This window comes from Canis lupus, chromosome 11 (assembly GCF_048164855.1).
Source record: "Canis lupus baileyi chromosome 11, mCanLup2.hap1, whole genome shotgun sequence".
Classification (NCBI taxonomy): Eukaryota; Metazoa; Chordata; class Mammalia; order Carnivora; family Canidae; genus Canis; species Canis lupus.
In genome coordinates this window covers 49,128,492-49,146,405 of record NC_132848.1, presented here as the reverse complement: position 1 = coordinate 49,146,405, position 17,914 = coordinate 49,128,492, and the positions used below count along the sequence as shown (strand labels likewise).

Here is a 17,914-nt window from a genome sequence, read left to right as displayed (position 1 = left end):
CATTTGTGCAAGCCTGCATTCCATTTTGCATGAAACAAAAAAGTGTATTTTAATTCTGTTTTTAAAGGTATTTCTCGTAGACTCTAGTATTGAAGGAGAATTTTTATAGTTTGGTACCTTGGTGTTGATGTAAATTATTGCTGAAATATAATATTTTCTGTCTTAGAAAAGAAGTCCTAAACCTTTAGATAGTGTATGTTCCTAATCTTTAAAATCTTAGTATTTTAATTTATTTGGCTTTAATTTAAAAATGCTGGTTTCTAACTTGTTCTAATTTCTGGAACTGCTTGCAGACTCTGGAGAAGGTGGAGAAGTCTGATCTTTACCTTATGGACCGTGATTTATTGCAGATTATTTTTAGTTTCAGTAAAGCTGGGTATTCTCAATATGTCCCAGAAATTTTGGAAAAAATTACATACGAAAGAAGATATATTCCAGGTAGTTTTAAGAAATTTATTTTCATGATTTCTCTAAAAATCTGAATTAGTATTCTCTAACAATAGGGGATTGTGGTACATGAATATAAGACTCTTAAAAAGCTTAATAAGCTAAATAGCTTGAGTTAATGAACACATGGGAACATTTTGATTTGGAAATGTTTCACTATTATTTAGGCAGATATATCCTTTTGGTATTTGCAGTTCATAAGTTTGACTTTCATAGTGGTTTGCAGTGTAAAAATATTCAATTCAGTAACAAAAAATGCCTTTGTTCTCTTCCCAGATGCGATGAATCTCATTTTGCTTTTAGTCACTGAAAAATTGGAAGATACCGCATTTCAAATCTTATTAGCGTGTGCTGCATCAAGGGAGGACCATCTGAGTGACTTTGGCAGTTTCTTTTTACGACACTGTGTGACCATGAATACGGTATTCCGTCTGTTTTTACTTTGTAGGCAGTGTAATAGGAAGTGAAATAAGAGTTTATTAAATGTAAGAACATATTATGAGATGAGACCAATTAAAAGCATGATGAAAACTTTGTTTCTGTGTCTAAGTTTATCTGGTAGAAAGAAGATGAGAGGTTCAAATTTTTCATTGCAGAAGGTCAAATGGTAGGATATTTGCGGATCCACTGATGTGGTGTCTTTTTTTTTCCTAGCCTGCAGAGAAGCTGAAAGACTACTGCAAGAAGTTAAAGGAGTCCCAGATGCACACATCTCCTTTGCAGATCACACTCCAGTGCGCTTTAGTGGCCAATAAGACTGGTACTATATTCTCATCATTAAAACCGACATAAGTAAGTTTTGCTGAGGTAGCTGTGTAATATTTTATGGTATCTCTTTCAGATTTGGCAAAAGCTCTGATGAAGGCTCTGAAGGAAGAAGGTTTTCCTGTCAGAACTCATTATTTCTGGCCATTGCTGGCTGGACATCAGAAGGAGAAAAATGTTCAAGGTTAGATTTTGCCTTTTACAGATTTGTAATGGTTCAGAGATCCGGAATAAGTTTCTACACATATGTAGTTGAATTCTTAGGGAAGGCAAACTTTTTTCTGGGTAGTAGATCTTCTGAGAAAATAGAATTGACTTAAATCATAGTCAAGAATTGGGTAAGCCTTTATAAAAACATAGTGGATTTCTTTCATCTTAATTTCATTTCTGACTTCATCTCTGATCTTGATATTCAAACTTGAGGGTGTAGTTTTAAGTGGTTCATTATTTTTTTTAAGTTTTTCCAAAACCTCTTTAGTTCTTGATTTTGCATATACTATTTGAGATTAGTTTGTCTAGCCTTATTCAAGAAAAAGTTCTATATATAATCGAGCCATTTTCTTTGTGGACCAGTCTCCTTAACTGAGCCAAGTTACATAATAAGAAAGACAGGAAAACTTATTGTAAAATGAGTGCTCATGACCTGACAGCCTGCTGATTGAAGGACAGAAATGTTCAATCTTCCAGGTTCTTAAGTACGTTTAAGCATTTAGCATACTTTTCCCTTGTACACATGGGATGCCTATAGGATATGAATAAGAATTGAACAAATATTAAATTTTAGAGTACAGTATCTAATTCTTTGGTTTGCATTATTGGTAATTCAGAAAGAGTAGTCTCATAAAAAGATGCTTTTAACAGAAGTACTTCCCCCTTGGGGAAACAAAAAATGGTCTTTTTCATTTTATCTCACAGTATAATGTGCTTTAGAATGAGATGCAGAGTTGTTAGTATGACATTGGGTGACAAACAAAATGCACAAACAACAAAAAAAGTGCTTTTAGCAGACTTTCATATTGCAATTTTATTTTAAATATATAGTCGTCTTCTGGTCTAAAGGAAATAGTGAAACAAGTATTCCCTAATTGTTTCTGGCTATAAAAGTCTCAAAATCCTTTTTAGAAAAATCTTCGTGAAAACAATATGCTAGTTGATTAACTCTTTGCATATCCTCCTGTTCTGAAAGCTCCAGGAAGTAACCTTTAACCCAGTATTTTTGAACCAGAGAGAGTTTACATCATTCCATGAAAATCTTTGGGCATATAAGTGTTGTCCATCTCTACACAGATAAGAAAACACTTTGGAAAATACCCCCATTGAATATTTGTTCATCAAGAAAATTTGCTTTTTTCAATCTTATGGCTGTATCCAGACTTGAATTGCTTGCGACATTTTAACAACTTAGTAAACATAAAAGAATTCAGGTAATTTCTTTTTATAGTTATAGCTCAAACTAGTAGAAAAGTGGGCTTTATGTTGAATCCATCCTTTCTTGAAATCTTATAATTTAGATTTCAGAAGTGCTTTGTTGAAAGCTCACTTTATATTAATGAAACAACTGAGAGCAGGAGAGAGATTCAGTGACAGACCTTATGTTCCACACCTAGCTGTCAGTTATGCTGGGATTAGAACTGAGGATTTCTGTTCTATTTTCAATTCTCTTTTTAAATACCATAGTACCTCCACATTAGACATTTGTAAGTGTTATGCTGTATTTAAATATTATAAAAAGTCTTAACTATTAAAAGTTAGATGCCAGTTTTTGCATCAAGGACATTTTAAAAAATGGTATCAAGTTTTTTAATCAGCAAAGGTTTTATCTAGAAAAATACAAAAGCTGAGAAAGGTAACTTGAAAGTACATGATAGTGTCAGTTGTGTTGCAGTTTTTAAAAACTAGTTTCTCCTTTGCAGGAGGTCCAGAGATACAGTAAAGTATGTATTCTACAATTTTCCTTCATGTAAAAACAAAATGACTCTATGTATTCTATATGGTTTCTTTAGGGTAAGGTGAGAAGGTCACGTTTTTATTAGTGCAATGGCCTTGTTCTTTGTCCAGGAGAAGTCCTATATAAACTGGTAGAAAGAACAGAAGAAAATCATGGCTGCAGTGATGGAACATGTAGAGGAGTGTTTTGTTTGTTTGTTTGTTTTTTAAGATTTTATTTATTCATCAGAGTCACAGAGAGAGAGAGACAGACAGAGACAGAGAGAGGCAGAGACACAGGCAGAGGAAGAAGCAGGCTCCATGCAGGGAGCCTGACATGGGACTCGATCCCGGGTCTCCAGGATTATGCCCTGGGTTGAAGGCAGCGCTAAACCGCTGAGCCACCTGGGCTGCCCCAGGAGTGTTTCTTAAGGACTAGATAAAACCTTTCAGGAAACCAGAGACAGGTATTTAAAGGTCAGATCAAACTGAACCAAGAGTTTTCAACAACACTGTGATCATATTATTACTGAATTCTAGAATTATTCCGGCTGCTAGTTCAGCCATCACCAACCCCTAAGACAGATTCTCAGAATGACTTCTTCATGGCTCATCTTAATAGTATTTTTCTCTGTGGCACAAATGGAAAAGTCACCACTTAGAATGTTAGCAGATTGACTTACATGAGGAAATAACCCATAATGATTGAAGATCTGCATCCCTGGATATATTTAGAAAACATAAAAATCAGAGGTATGGAAGGGGTAAAATATAGAAGGAAGGGCCAGTATGAAAGCCTAAGAGCCAGTTAAGTGGTTGAATAGAGAATACTTTTCAAAAACCAAGAAATTGCTTCTAATAGAATGAGTGCCCTGGGTAGAGTCTAAAATGATGTGGAATAAAAAGTCATAGTTGGTAAAAGTGGTTCAGGTAAACCATTTATCTTTCCCAAAAGTTTGAATTACTTCAGTTCTTAGAAAACTTTGGAGACTTTCCTTTAGACTCATAAACTTTGTCATGACTGTCTGAAATATTTTTATTAGATTGCCTAGTCTTAGTTTAGGTTTTATAAGTTCATAGAGGTTTGGGATCTTTGTTTATATCTGTTAATATATGATTATCTTAGTCTTTTTATTTTAAAAAGAACTATGGATTGTATTTTTTAGGGGGAGGTAAGTAAGTATGTGGGATCAGTAACACTTTCTCCTTACTGATAAGTGTTTCTGTCTTCCCATCATTGAGTCAGTTATTGAAGTGAATATCTTTGTGTGCTCCTTCAGAATGCCTTGAGGGAGTGACTGAACTTACCCTATCAGAAGGTATAGATCCAGCTTTTCTTTTCTTCTTCTTTTTTTTAATGATATTTTTCAATTATATGACACAGAGCACAAGCAGAGGGAGTGGGAGAGGGTGAAGCAGGCTCCCCACTGAGCAGGGAGCCTGATGTAGGACTCGATCCCAAGACCCTGGGATCATGACCTGAGCCAAAGGTAGATAGATGCCCAACCAACTGAGCCACCCAGGTGCCCCCTCAGGTTTTCTTAAACCAACTTATGTTCAGTTAGAAAAATATGTAAGTTAACACAGGTCATTTAAATGAGCAGAATGCTCTCTTCCCCTAATACACATGATTGGAAAAATGATGAATTAAGAGAATAAAGTGTATTTGAAGCATAAATATTGGAGTGAAGTTTTGTACAGAAATAAGGATCCTGTATTTACAAATAACTTTTTGGCCTATTTTCAGACAACAGAAAATCAAATATATAGTTACCTTACTGTACTACATTTATTCTATGTGTCATCTAAAGAAATTTTAAAAATTATTAGGGTATTTTAAGACAGCTAAAATATTAAATAGTTACTGTACTTTTAGGGTTTCACACATTTTTCTCCTTTAAATGATGACCCTAAAAGCCAAGTAGAGAGCTTTATTTTCATCATTCTTACATTATGGACAGGGACTATTAAAACTCAGTTTTTGAGGGGATCCCTGGGTGGCGCAGCGGTTTGGCGCCTGTCTTTGGCCCAGGGCGCGATCCTGGAGACCCTGGATCGAATCCCACATCGGGCTCCCGGTGCATGGAGCCTGCTTCTCCCTCTGCCTATGTCTCTGCCTCTCTCTCTTTCTCTCTCTGTGACTATCATAAAAAAAAAAAAACAAAAAAAAAAACAACTCAGTTTTTGGTGGCAGAACAAGTACTTGGTCCCAGGTTCTTTTGATTCCAAGAAAAACTGTAGGTTTTTGCATTTTTGTTGTGTTACAAGGCACCTATGAGATTTGATTTTTTTATTCAAGATATGTCTTTGATCTTGTAGTACTCACACATTTTAACACTTTTGTTGGGATCCCTGGGTGGCGCAGCTGTTTGGCGCCTGCCTTTGGCCCCGGGGCGCGATCCTGGGGACCCGATCCTGTGTCTCTCTGCCTCTGTGTCTTCCCTCTGCCTGTGTCTCTGTCTCTCTCTCTCTCTGTGTGACTATCATAAATAAATGAAAGAAAAAAAATTAAAAAAAAAAACTTTTGTTAAAAATGAAGATTGACTTTTTTTTTAAAAGATTTTATTTATTTGTGCATGAGAAACGGGGGAGGGCAGAGACACACAGAGGGAGGAGCAGGCTCCATGCATGGAGTCTGACGTGGGACTCGATCCTGGTATCCAGGATCATGCCCTGGGGTGAAGGCAGCGCTAAACCACTGAGCCACCCAGGCTGCCCGATTATTTGACTTCTAAAGACATTTCCAGCTTTGTTTACATAGAGGAGTAAACCACCCCAAAAGACTGAGTTGAAAATCTTGTTAAGTTGACCCCTGAACAACAAAGGTTTGAATTGCACAGGTCTCCTTATTCATAGATTTGATTTTTTTATGGATATAGTACTATAAATGTATTTTCTCTTTTTAAAATGATTTTCTTAATAACATTTTTTCTGTAGCTTACTTTATTTTAAGAATATAGCATATAATATACAGAATATATGCAAATTGGCTGTATATGTTATTGATAAGGCTTCTGGTTAACAGTAGGCTATTAGTAGTTAGGTTTTTAAGGAATAGTATGAAGTTACATGCAGATTTTCAATTGCTCTGGAGCTGGGACTGCTAAGCCCTGTGTTGTTCAAGAGTCCGCTGTTGATATTAATCAAAACTAAAGTGATACTAGGATTCTTATTCAGTATGTTCTGTTTTCCCTATTGTCCTCAATCTTCCTCTAGGCCTAGGCCTCAAGAATTTCTCCCACATCTGTAGGTAATATTTATAATTCTTGGTACTTTGTTTCTGTCCATTCACTAGGCCTTATAGGTCAGAAAATTATTCCATTCATTGAGTGCCTTGACACACTGACTTGCCGAATCTAACACAGATGGTAGTTAGGAAGGATTAAGCCAAATGTTATTTGATAAAGTGTCTAGAAGACACAGTTCCTGGCCTATAGCTATTTTTAATGTGTAATTTAAGAAATGATGGCTCAGAAAGGTGAAGTTACTTGTTCAGATCTATACAGCCATTAAGTGCCAGAACAAGATTGAAAACTAGGTCTCTTTAAACTTTGAGCTTGCTTTTGTTTTATAATTTCAACGAGAATCTTATCAGAAGTATAGCTATTTATTTATTTTTATTTTTTAAGGATTTTATCTCTTTATTAGAAAGAACACAAGCAGGGGAAGCTGCAGGCAGAGGGACAGGGAGAGGCTGGTTCCCCGTTAAGCAGGGAGCCCCATGCAGGACTCTGTCTCAGGACCCTGGGATCAGGACCTGAACTGAAGGCTGATGCTTAACTGGCTGAGCCACCCAGATGCCCCCATAGCTAATTTACTTTAAACCATTGTCATGAAAGCAGTCATTACTGGTAAGGAAGGACATTAAGAACGTTAGATTAGCACAAGTCTGTTGTTATGAGTAATTGAAAAGCAATTAGCTATATACCTTCCTCCCAAATGCTTTAGTAATCTTTGCATATAAAGAGGAGTATAGTGTGATTCGCCGTCTTTTATAATAGTTATCAATGTTACTAGTAGTAATTCCTAGTGAATTGTTAGAGGAATACTACTAAATTTTGCTTTTAAGTATTGGTAGGCTTGTTGTGTGCTCTATGGACCAACTACATGCATTTTCTCCTAAATTTGTAACTAAGCATTTGCTTTGTCTTTTAAGGTTTTTTTTTTTTTTTTTTGGTATTATATTTATACTGTAAAAAATATATTTAAACATCTAAGAATTTGAAGATCCATTAGGTGGTTTTAAATATAACAAACTGTTTAACCTGAATAATAATCTGAATTTTATCTAAAATGTGCAGGTATTTAATGTAGTCACAGTTGCCTGTGTATTTCTGTATTCAGCAGGAATTTACAATCAAGTATTTGTACTTGAGAATATTACATAAAAATTTTATTGAAATATAACTTTTCTGTAGAGGATGTGATAGGGTAAAACTAGGGGCTTCTACGGATAGTTTTTTTTTTTAAGTTTTATTAGAGAGAAGCACAAATGGGAGGAGGGACAGAGAGACAGGGAGAAGCAGATTCCCCACTGAGCAGGGAACCCCATGTGGAGCTAGGATTGTGACCTGAGCCAAAGGCAGACCCTTAACTCACTTAGCCACCCAGGCGCCCCTAGGGGAAGTTTTAATGTGAAAGTAATGAAACTAAGGAAATGAGTTTTAAAGAAAAGTCCTCTTATTAAACTGTGGCCTCTGTCAAATTGGGTGACACCTGAGTCATTTGATAATTTTCTAAATTAATTGGTCTGATAAAAAGAAATCAGTTTGCACTATTTGAACCTAACTATAGCTTTGGAAAACATGAAATGATCTTTTAAGAAGTTAATAAAAGATCTTTTTTTGAGTGGAAGAAAGAAGCAACAAACACTTTAGTAGATTTTCAGTTTTAATTATAATGAGAGAACAATTTTCTTAGAATCAGTTGTTCCTTATCTATTTTTATTCCTGTAACTATGAAATCAGAAGTTAATAACAATTAGGGGATTTTTTATATAAGTGTTTAAGAACACTTTTGTCTTTGACAGATCCCCTCTCACCCCCCTCCGCTCATCCCTTCCCTCTGCAGTGTTTGTTCTGGTCCAGTTTCATTGTGTCAATCTATCACTGCTTTGTAATAGCAGTGATGTTTTATGACCTCTGTTCATTTGGGTGCCAGAGGTATTAGGCATGTTGCTCAATTGTTTTAAATTTTCTTACCATTTCTAGAATATTTCCTTAGCACTTTCTACTGAATTAACAGAGAGATGAAGAAAGGAGGAATTAATTTCTTTTTTCATTTATCATCTTACTTCTCAGTTCTGTTGCTTTTCTGCTTTCTCTTTTTAGACAAACAAAATGAGTAGTTTTTCCTACATTATGATTCAGAAAGTAAATGAACTGAACTTTCAGATCTTTTGTTAATTTATTCCAAGTATCTCATCTGTGTGCTTCTAAATTTAATCTTATAGGTATAATTGAAGTTCTCAAAGCAATGCATGACATAGGAGTAAGTCCTGATCAGGAGACATACATAAATTACGTGTTTCCATCCTTCAATAATGCGAAGTCAGCTCGTGCTGTTTTGCAGGTGAGTACAAGAAGGTGTGGTTTTAATTTCATAATTAAAGACATTTCTTTCCTCCCTAATTGTTTAGTGATAACCAAAAAAAAAAAAAAAGTCATTAAGCAGAGTACTAAAAATGTCATTGTACAATTTTCTAAAGCTTTGTAAAAATATTGGTTAGTGTAAAGTTAAGTATCATGGTTAAACTTAAAAAACTTGGAAAGGCAAAGCAATAATTTTCTTGTGTGTTGAAAGACAATAGGCCAATATCAGGAAAAAAATGTAAATAAAACAATAGATGCTCTTTAATCTATTGTAACTGCAGTTTTCATTTTTTGACTATTTTGATTTGTATATGAATTTTCATAATATCCTCTTTAGTATACTTACTTTTTTTAAAAAAAATGATCTTTTGTTTGACTCCAGCATTATTTTCCTACCTAGCACTTCCTATTCCCATCAGAATGGGAATCATTTATGAAGGGGCATAGAAAGAAATTGACTTAGAGCGCATTGGATCAGCAAGGGTTGCACTTTCACTTTCACAACAAAGTGCTATACAATTAGGAACAACATGGCAGAGCACCAAACACTTTTAATAAGAAATACTTTGTTCAAAAGATCTGTTTCCTACATGGTTATTCACATAATGCCTAGGTTTTCCTAATATTTCTGGAGTGTTTTTTTCTTTCATTGAAATAATTACATAATTACAATCCTCTTAAAAGCAGAGTTTATGTCTTAAGTGTCTTTACTTCTCTTCCCTGAGTACTTAGAGTATTTTGAGCCTGTACTATACATACTTTACTGTTAAAAATATATTTAAACAAAAGTAATTTTCCCATATATTCTTCTCCACAACCTACCTACTTTTTTCACTTGGCACTTTCTATTACACATGTAATTCTACCAATTATTTTTTTATGGTTGCATGCTGTTTTATTGTAGGGATATACCATTATTTATTTTTGGTTATTGCTTATTCTTGATTGGGTGGTTTTAAATGTTGTGCTATTATACAGTGATTCAGTAAATGTATTGGAGCTGAATTTTGGCTCAGATACTTCAGTTCTTAAACAAGTGATGATGTTGGGACATGTGACTAGCCATTTGGAGTTAAGTAAATTAAATTTGATCTTTACCTTACCATATGTCCCAAAGTATCATTTTAGATTGGTGTGTTGAATTTTTATTTTGTTATGAATGAGAGAACTGTCCTAGCGCCTTCAGTAGTAAACTCTTCCTAGAAGGAAGGCTTTCTAAGGGTAACTGATTATCTGAATTTGAAGATAAGCATTTAATTTGGAATGTTGGAACTCCATCTCATAGCTTTTGCAAAAGTTCTGTTAGTTCACATATTCTAAAAAATGATTTTTTTTAAAGGAAGGATTATCAAAGACTGTGGTGATATAAAAAAAACAGGAAAATGGGAAATTTGAATGGCATATCAAAATATTTTTAGCTAAAGTGTGTTATTGAAATATGCTTTATCCCTAGGAAAATGGATGTCTGCCTGAAAGTACTGTGTTTTCACAAGCTGAATTGAGAAGTGAAGCAGTTAACGGGAACTTAGCCTATATTTTATCATTTTGTAAGTATGAAACTTTAACAGTAAACTTGACAGGTATTGATTTCAGTTACTACTAAGGGCATGTAGGGTAGTTGGTGCCCTTGATAGCTACCTTAGAGAAGGTCAAGGTCAAGGTATCTTTATATGTTTTTTATGTATTTTGCTTAAGTCAGACTGATAAGACTGTTTATGATTTGAACTTGTGGATAATTTGGAAATAATTTTAAAATTAAAAGGAGCTTGGAGATAACATGGTGGTAGATTTGTACCAGAAGACTTGAGTTCTGTTTATAATTAAACTGCTAATTATGGGACTTGGAACAGGTCTTTCTGTTTCAATTTCATGAAATGGGGATAGTGTTTCTTAGCTAGCTTGTAGGAGTCAGTGTGAAAAAAAATCATTTGAGATACTGTTTCTGAAAGTGTTTTCTAAACTAATGCCTCTTATAGCTATTGTTAAATGAAGCCCATCACTTCTAGACCTCATTAACCAAAACATAGCAGATGTTTATTAAATGCGTATAAATTCTATGATGCTTTACAGTATGCATCACATGTCAATAAAATTACCTATACTGATAGATGAAGAAAGGCGCAGAGAGGTTAAGTGATTTGGTCAGTTAGTGATTGAGCCAGAACCAAGATATTCTGATTTTAACCTTACTGTTTCACCCTGTTACAATGTGCTAATAAGACCTTGCTTAAAGTCTTCATTTTTGAACATGTCTTTTTTTTTTTCAAGAGACTATTAAATCGTTTATTGATTACACATGATAATGGACGATACACAAGCTTTAATCCCATCTATAATTTTATCTGATACCATAATTCAATTTAGATATATTGCATAGGATGTGCCAACAATCATAATAACCAAATAAACTCCAGGACTTTGCTTGGGTGACCCTTTTAACGGTGAACTCCAGGTCACAATACATTAACTGTCAGTTCAACCACACCAAGGTTTGTGGAGACAATGGCTTCTGTGCCCAAGCAGGTTGCAAATAAATTTCGAGTGGAACCTGGCATCACCCTGAAGGAATTCTAACTTCACACTGTTGGGGTAGTTTACCAAGATGGCTTCAGAGTAGACTAACTTTACACAGCACATTTAAAAAAAGACACATTTATTCAGCGTCATGATCAGACTATTACATTTAGCAATCAACAGCATGGGTGCAAAAAAAAAAAAATCTACATTAAAACCCTTTGTTGGAATGCTTTACACTTTCCACAGAACAGAAACTAAAATAACCTGTTATACAATTAGTCACAAATACAGTCCTCAAGTTTTTTGCCCATACACATGAGTATTGTCTAAAACATGTTTTCTTTGTAGCAGCTAGGCCCTGCCACCACTGTGCTTGGCTGAGTTCACAAATCTGTTGTAACATGTAGCTTCCCTGTCACTTCTCTGGCTCTCCTCTCCTGCTAAGCTTTGTTTCCTGGCAGTAATTAAAACCTTCTGCCACTGCCATAGCTGCTGCTGCTGCTGGAATCCAAAGTTGCTTCCGTCATTACCAAATCCGTTATAGCCATCCCCACTGCCACCGTATCCACCACCACCTCGACTGCCACCGAAGCCACCTCGACCACTGAAGTTCCCTTCACGACCAAAGTTGTCATTCCCACCAAAACCACCTCCACGACCACCACCAAAGTTTCCAGAACCACTTCGGCCTCTTTGGCTGGACGAAGCACTAGCCATCTCTTGCTTCGATAGGGCTTTCCTTACTTCACAGTTGTGGCCATTCACAGTATGGTATTTTTGAATGACAATCTTGTCTACAGAGTCGTGGTCGTCAAAGGTCACAAAAGCGAAACCTCTCTTTTTGCCACTGCCTCGGTCAGTCATGATCTCAATCACTTCAATTTTCCCATACTGTTCAAAATAATCTCTTAGATGATGTTCTTCAGTGTCTTCTTTAATGCCACCGACAAAAAATCTTTTTCACAGTTAAGTGGGCACCGGGTCTTTGAGAATCTTCTCGGGAGACAGCCCTCTTTGGTTCCACGACTCTTCAGTCCACCTTGTGCGGCCGGGCGTTCATGGCCGCGTCCACCTCCTCCACGGTGGCGTACGTGACGAACCCAAAGCCTCTGGAGCGCTTGGTGTTGGGGTCTCTCATTACCACACAGTCCGTAAGCGTCCCCCATTGCTCAAAATGGCTCCTCAGACTCTCATCGGTCGTTTCGAAGCTCAAACCTCCGATGAAGAGCGTCCGCAGCTGCTCGGGCTCTTTGGGAGACTCTGACTTAGACATGACGGCGGTAGGAGGGGAGACTTTAATGATGCTTACTCGGCGGCGTCCAGGGGCAGAAAGCCATTTTTGAACATGTCTGTGACATTACCTGTTTTTCTAATCTTGTGAAAAGGATACCATTAAAAACTAAAACACACAAACATCAGTTTCTAGACCCCTAAAATGTTAGAAGTTAAGCTGGGATTGATGTGTATTCAAACTGTATAGGTGGAAGCATTGTAAAAACCATATTATTGGTATTTTAAAAATTTTTTTAAAGATTTTATTTATTTGTCAGAGAGAGGAAAGAGCACAAGTAGGCAGAGTGGCAAGGAGAAGAAGGAGAAGGAGACTCCTCACTGAGCTAGGAGCCTGATGCGGGGTGTGATCCCAGGACCTTGGGATCATGACCTGAGCCAAAGGCAAATGCTTAACCGACTGAACCACCAGGCGCCCCTATTAACGGTATTTAAAGTAGTTCATCTTAGTATTATAAGAAAAAGGCAAGTGTTCAGTATGAAAAATGGTGACTGTTATTTTAGTTAAAGGTTGGGTATTGGGCAGCCTGGGTGGCTCAGCGGTTTAGCGCTGCCTTCAGCCCAGGGCCTGATCCTGGGGATCCAGGATTGAGTCCAATGTGGGGATCCGGGATTGAGTCCCATGTTGGGCTCCCTGCATGGAGCCTGCTTCTCCCTCTGCCTGTGTCTGTGCCTCTCTATCTCTGTGTGTTTCATGAATAAATAAATAAAATCTTAAAAAAAAAAAAAAGTTGGGTATTCATGCCGGCTGCTATCTGAGGGGGATTTTTGCCTTCCACTCAGTATAATATATAGATTTGCCTTACTGACAGGAGGAAAACAGAAGCATTAGCAGAAGAATCTGGGTACACAAGGTGCATACCTGAGAGCTGCCTTTTCCCTTTATCATATCATCCGTTCTACTGCCTTGTCAACCTTGATTTTTCAGACTTGTTTGTTGCTACGGAAACTGAATGGCTTTTTTCAGCAGCTTTCATCTTGCTGAGATGTTTCTGGTCACCTTTTTAAGGAATAAAAACTTGACAGTATTCTGTAAAATACTAATTTGAGTAGTATAAAAATAACTTTTTAAAAGGTTGTTTATGAAATTTGAAAAAAATTCCAGGAACTTTAGGAATAAAGAGTATTTTAGCCACTCCTATCAGTGCCCTCCCCTCCTGCTTTGATTTACAGGTCTTTGAAGAGCAGTTCTCTAATGGCTGTAGTCAATGTAGAGAGATCCTAGGTAGTCACTTTTGGTTACTACATTACAGGGAATGGCAGGTAATAGAGAAGAGTGCTGGCTTATCTTGATTCAGTTTGGTAGTAGTAGGAAACATTTTCCTATTTGAGTTTTAGGCATGGAAAATTAATTTGATCAAGCAGTATTAAAGGTTGCTGAAAGATATGTAGTTATGTCTACTTTAAAATTCCTTGAGTGACTGAATGCTGGTCATTTAAAAAAATGATTTTTAGATTTTCAAGTGCTGTGTAAAACTATTGAGAAACACTCTCTGTTCAAGGATATAACGCTTGATCTAAAACAGTTCTCCTTAGGTGTGCGAGTTGAATTTTTATTCGTATTTAGGAGAAATGGGCAAATGCTCTTAGAATCTTCCATGGTATTTTCCTTAAGTTTTTATTTTAAGTTAACCATGTATGTCTTAATCTTTTCTAAACTGTACTAATTCTGTTTTCAGAATTTACGTATACTGTGAGCTCCTCTCTAATTCTGTCCATCTTGGATCATTTAATAGTCACATTACATGTAAAAAGATTGAATCCATTACTTATAACATGGTACCATTTTAATACAATGACAGGGAAAAATAAATTCAGGAGATGCCTACTTTGATTTTTGCCCTTCCTAGTTGTGGTAAGAGTTAAGTGAAGAATCAGGCCTGTGTGTTAAGGCAAATCAGGCTTAGTGTCAGCATTGAAACATACAATGTTGTATATTGTTAAATGGCAAAATGAATAGTAGAGCAAACAAATACTTTAAAAATGAAGAGTGAATTTGAATCAGTTATACCACAGAGGTAAAGACTTATTTTATTATGGCTTTAAGTTGTCATTCTTATATGAATGAGGTCATTGATCATAGTAGAAAATGGAATGACAAAGTGTGAACGTTCAGCAGAACCCACTGCTACTATGAGGAAACATCTTTTTTCCTTTAAAGGACAGAACTGCTATAGGGTTACAATATCTTCCTTCATAGTGCTACATTGTCTGGTAACATACAGTTTTGGTATGTTTGGTAACATACAATTTGGTACCAGACTAACTCAGTGTGCTGGTAGATTAGTTATTACCATTTATGCCAAAGAATATTTATAAATTCATTAGTTGTATTTATTCATGATAATAAAGTAAAAATGTTTTTAAAGGATAGCTTATATTGCATATATGTATTGTTGCATTATTTAATTAATTTTGTATGAGAACATTGCCATTTTAGAAATAAAATTTCCAAAATGAAAATTAAAAGGTATGTGTTTCCAAATAAGGTAATAAGTTTTTTTGGGTTTGCTCTGGAATTTAATGATGATCACTTTCTTTTGCAGTGGAATCAAATACATTGCCTATCTCATCCTCTTCTTTAAGAGGCAGTCTAAGTCTAGGCTTTAGGAGGTAAGATGATTACTTTATATTGTTCTTCGCCTGATTTCTCCTGTTTTTCTGATCTGCTATATAAGGAAAATCTAGATATTCTTGTCTTCCAAATCTTCTAATGTACTAGTTGCCTGAAATAACTTATCTGTGTTATTCTTCCTCCTACGTAGTTGACTTGAGTGTAGGCAGGCTTTTAAAGCATCTTTTCCAAGAAATACACACAGATTTGGTAAAAGTCATGTTTCAAAGAAGAAAGCACTGTTTGAAAATGGCAGATTGGAGTTACAAAGTTGTATGTGTGTTTGGTGGTTAGAGTATTTAATTTCAAGGTAACTTTAGTCAGTGTAATACTACTGTCTGCTGTGTGCTCAGGGGATATTAATGACCTTTTTTTCCCCCCTCTCAATTTTGTTATTTTGAAAATTTTCAAACATAATTAGTTGAAAGAATAATAAAATACCATTTATGTAGATTCACTATTTTTTATATTTACCATATTTGCTTTCTCAACACAATTTTCTAATATATACACACAAGCACATATATACTTTTTTTTTTTTTTTTTTTGCTGTACCACTTGAAGTTGTTTGTATCATCGTACTGAATCCTTCAGCTTCTCTCTCATAAGAATAAGGTCATGAGGGATCCCTGGGTGGCGCAGCGGTTTGGCGCCTGCCTTTGGCCCAGGGCGCGATCCTGGAGACCTGGGATTGAGTCCCACGTCGGGCTCCCGGTGCATGGAGCCTGCTTCTCCCTCTGCCTGTGTCTCTGCCTCTCTCTCTCTCTGTGTGACTATCATAAATAAATAAAACTTAAAAAAAAATGAATAAGGTCATGATCTATATAATGGCAATACCAGTATCATAAAAAATTAACAATATGATGATGTCACCTACTATACATAGTTAATAGTTAGATTGTTCCACTTCTAAAAATAGCTTCTTTTACAGTTATTTTACCTTTTGTTGTTGTTGTTATTTTACTTTTTGATTGAAGATTCAATAAGTACATACATTGCATTTGGTTGCGGTCTCTATTAATCCAGAACAATTTCCCTACCTTCTTTCTGTCTTTATGACATTGACTTTTTTTGAAGAGTCCACATTACTTTCTCTATAGATTTGTAGTCATCTAATTTTTTTCCCTCATATCAGACTCAGCTTGAATACTTTTAGCAAGAATACTTGATAGGTGATGGCATTTCTTACTGCAGCAAAAGAGGCAAAGTTGGTGTCATCAGCTAAGTTTGATCACTTGGTTATGGTGGTGGCCACCATGTCTCTTGCAAAGGAATTTCACTCCCTTTGTGATTAATAAGTCTGTGGGATGATAACTTCATGACAGTGGGTCTATCCTGTTTCTCAGAACCTTTCATTCAGTGGCTTTATTTTATTTTATTTTTTGAAAGATTTTATTTATTTATTCATGAGAGACAGAAAGAGAGAGAGAGAGGCAGAGACACAGGCAGAGAGAAGCAGGCCCCACGCAAGGAGCCCGACACAGGACTTGATCCCGGGACTCCAGGATCATGCCCTGGGCCAAAGGCAGGCGCTAAACCGCTGAGCCACCCAGGTATCCCCATTCAGTGGTTTTAGCAGCCATTGGTAATCTTGTTGAATCAGTTGCTTGCAGTGGTAGCTGGAAAATGATGAGTTTCTAATTTTGTCACTCTTTCTGTATTATAATGTTAATGACTTCTGACACTAATCTCAGTAATTTTTAGTCTATTTATTGGTGGGAGCATGAGGATTTTCTGTAGACTTCTCCAGAACCTCCATTATAGGCAAGGAGAGAGAGAACAGGTAGGTGGGATTCCGTGTTACTGCCCTTTCTTTAGCCAGTGCAGTTCCACTTTTTTTCTGTGATAGTCTTTTCTAGTCTTGTTATTTTTTACATTAAAAAATAAACCAACCAAGGACTGTGCCTTTAACATTAAAGTTTGAAAAATACAGAATACATAATTAAGTGTATAGAAATGCTATAGAGCCAGATTATTTATTTTTAAATATTTTATTTGCATTCAATTTGCCAACATATTGTATAACACCCAGTAGAGCCAGATTTTAAAAAAAGAACCCCCAAAAAAAAAAAAATAAAAAAAATAAAAAAATAAAAAAATAAAAAAAGAACCCATAAAAATAGTTCAGAACCCATAATTTATTATGAAGTGAAGCATAGTAACAATGTCATTTGATTACCCTTGAAAAATGTCTTGAAAAGGTTTTTCATATAAACCTCCATGTCATACGTGTTTCCTTCTTTAACCTATTTTTTTGCTCTGTTTAAATGGCACTTGTTATATTTCACATGTCCTGGCTTCTTTTTTTTTTTTTTTTAAATTTTTATTTATTTATGATAGTCATACAGAGAGAGAGAGAGAGGCGCAGAGACATAGGCAGAGGGAGAAGCAGGCTCCATGCACCAGGAGCCCGATATGGGATTCGATCCCGGGTCTCCAGGATCGCGCCCTGGGCCAAAGGCAGGCGCTAAACCACTGCGCCACCCAGGGATCCCTGTCCTGGCTTCTTAAACAAAGTACTTAGACTATAAAGTTGATGCAGTGTGATGGGAAAAAAAATTGTATATTCCAATTATATACCTTGATCAGTCATTGAGCTTGTAGTGTCTTAATCATTAAAGTATGTTTTAATGTCTCTGCATACTTTGCCCCTCTGGTAAATATGCATCTGCTTGCTGTGTTTTCTGTTTCTGCTTTTAATTTTGTGTCCCCTTCTTTGCTGTAAGAGTTTTTCTTGTCACTCTTGACAACTTTCAGTGTATTT

At 36.0% G+C, this 17,914-nt stretch overlaps 1 protein-coding gene across 1 annotated transcript in view; it reads left to right on the top strand.

Moving 5' to 3' along the window:
- The window catches only part of LRPPRC (leucine rich pentatricopeptide repeat containing), a 112,060-nt gene that overhangs the window by 23,918 nt on the left and 70,228 nt on the right, over positions 1-17,914 (top strand). The window contains exons 8-14 of the mRNA XM_072768199.1: positions 294-438; positions 724-869; positions 1,102-1,207; positions 1,289-1,396; positions 8,591-8,709; positions 10,183-10,276; positions 15,083-15,149. Of these exons, the coding sequence (XP_072624300.1) occupies positions 294-438; positions 724-869; positions 1,102-1,207; positions 1,289-1,396; positions 8,591-8,709; positions 10,183-10,276; positions 15,083-15,149 (785 nt within the window). The remainder of the gene's footprint in view (positions 1-293; positions 439-723; positions 870-1,101; positions 1,208-1,288; positions 1,397-8,590; positions 8,710-10,182; positions 10,277-15,082; positions 15,150-17,914) is intronic.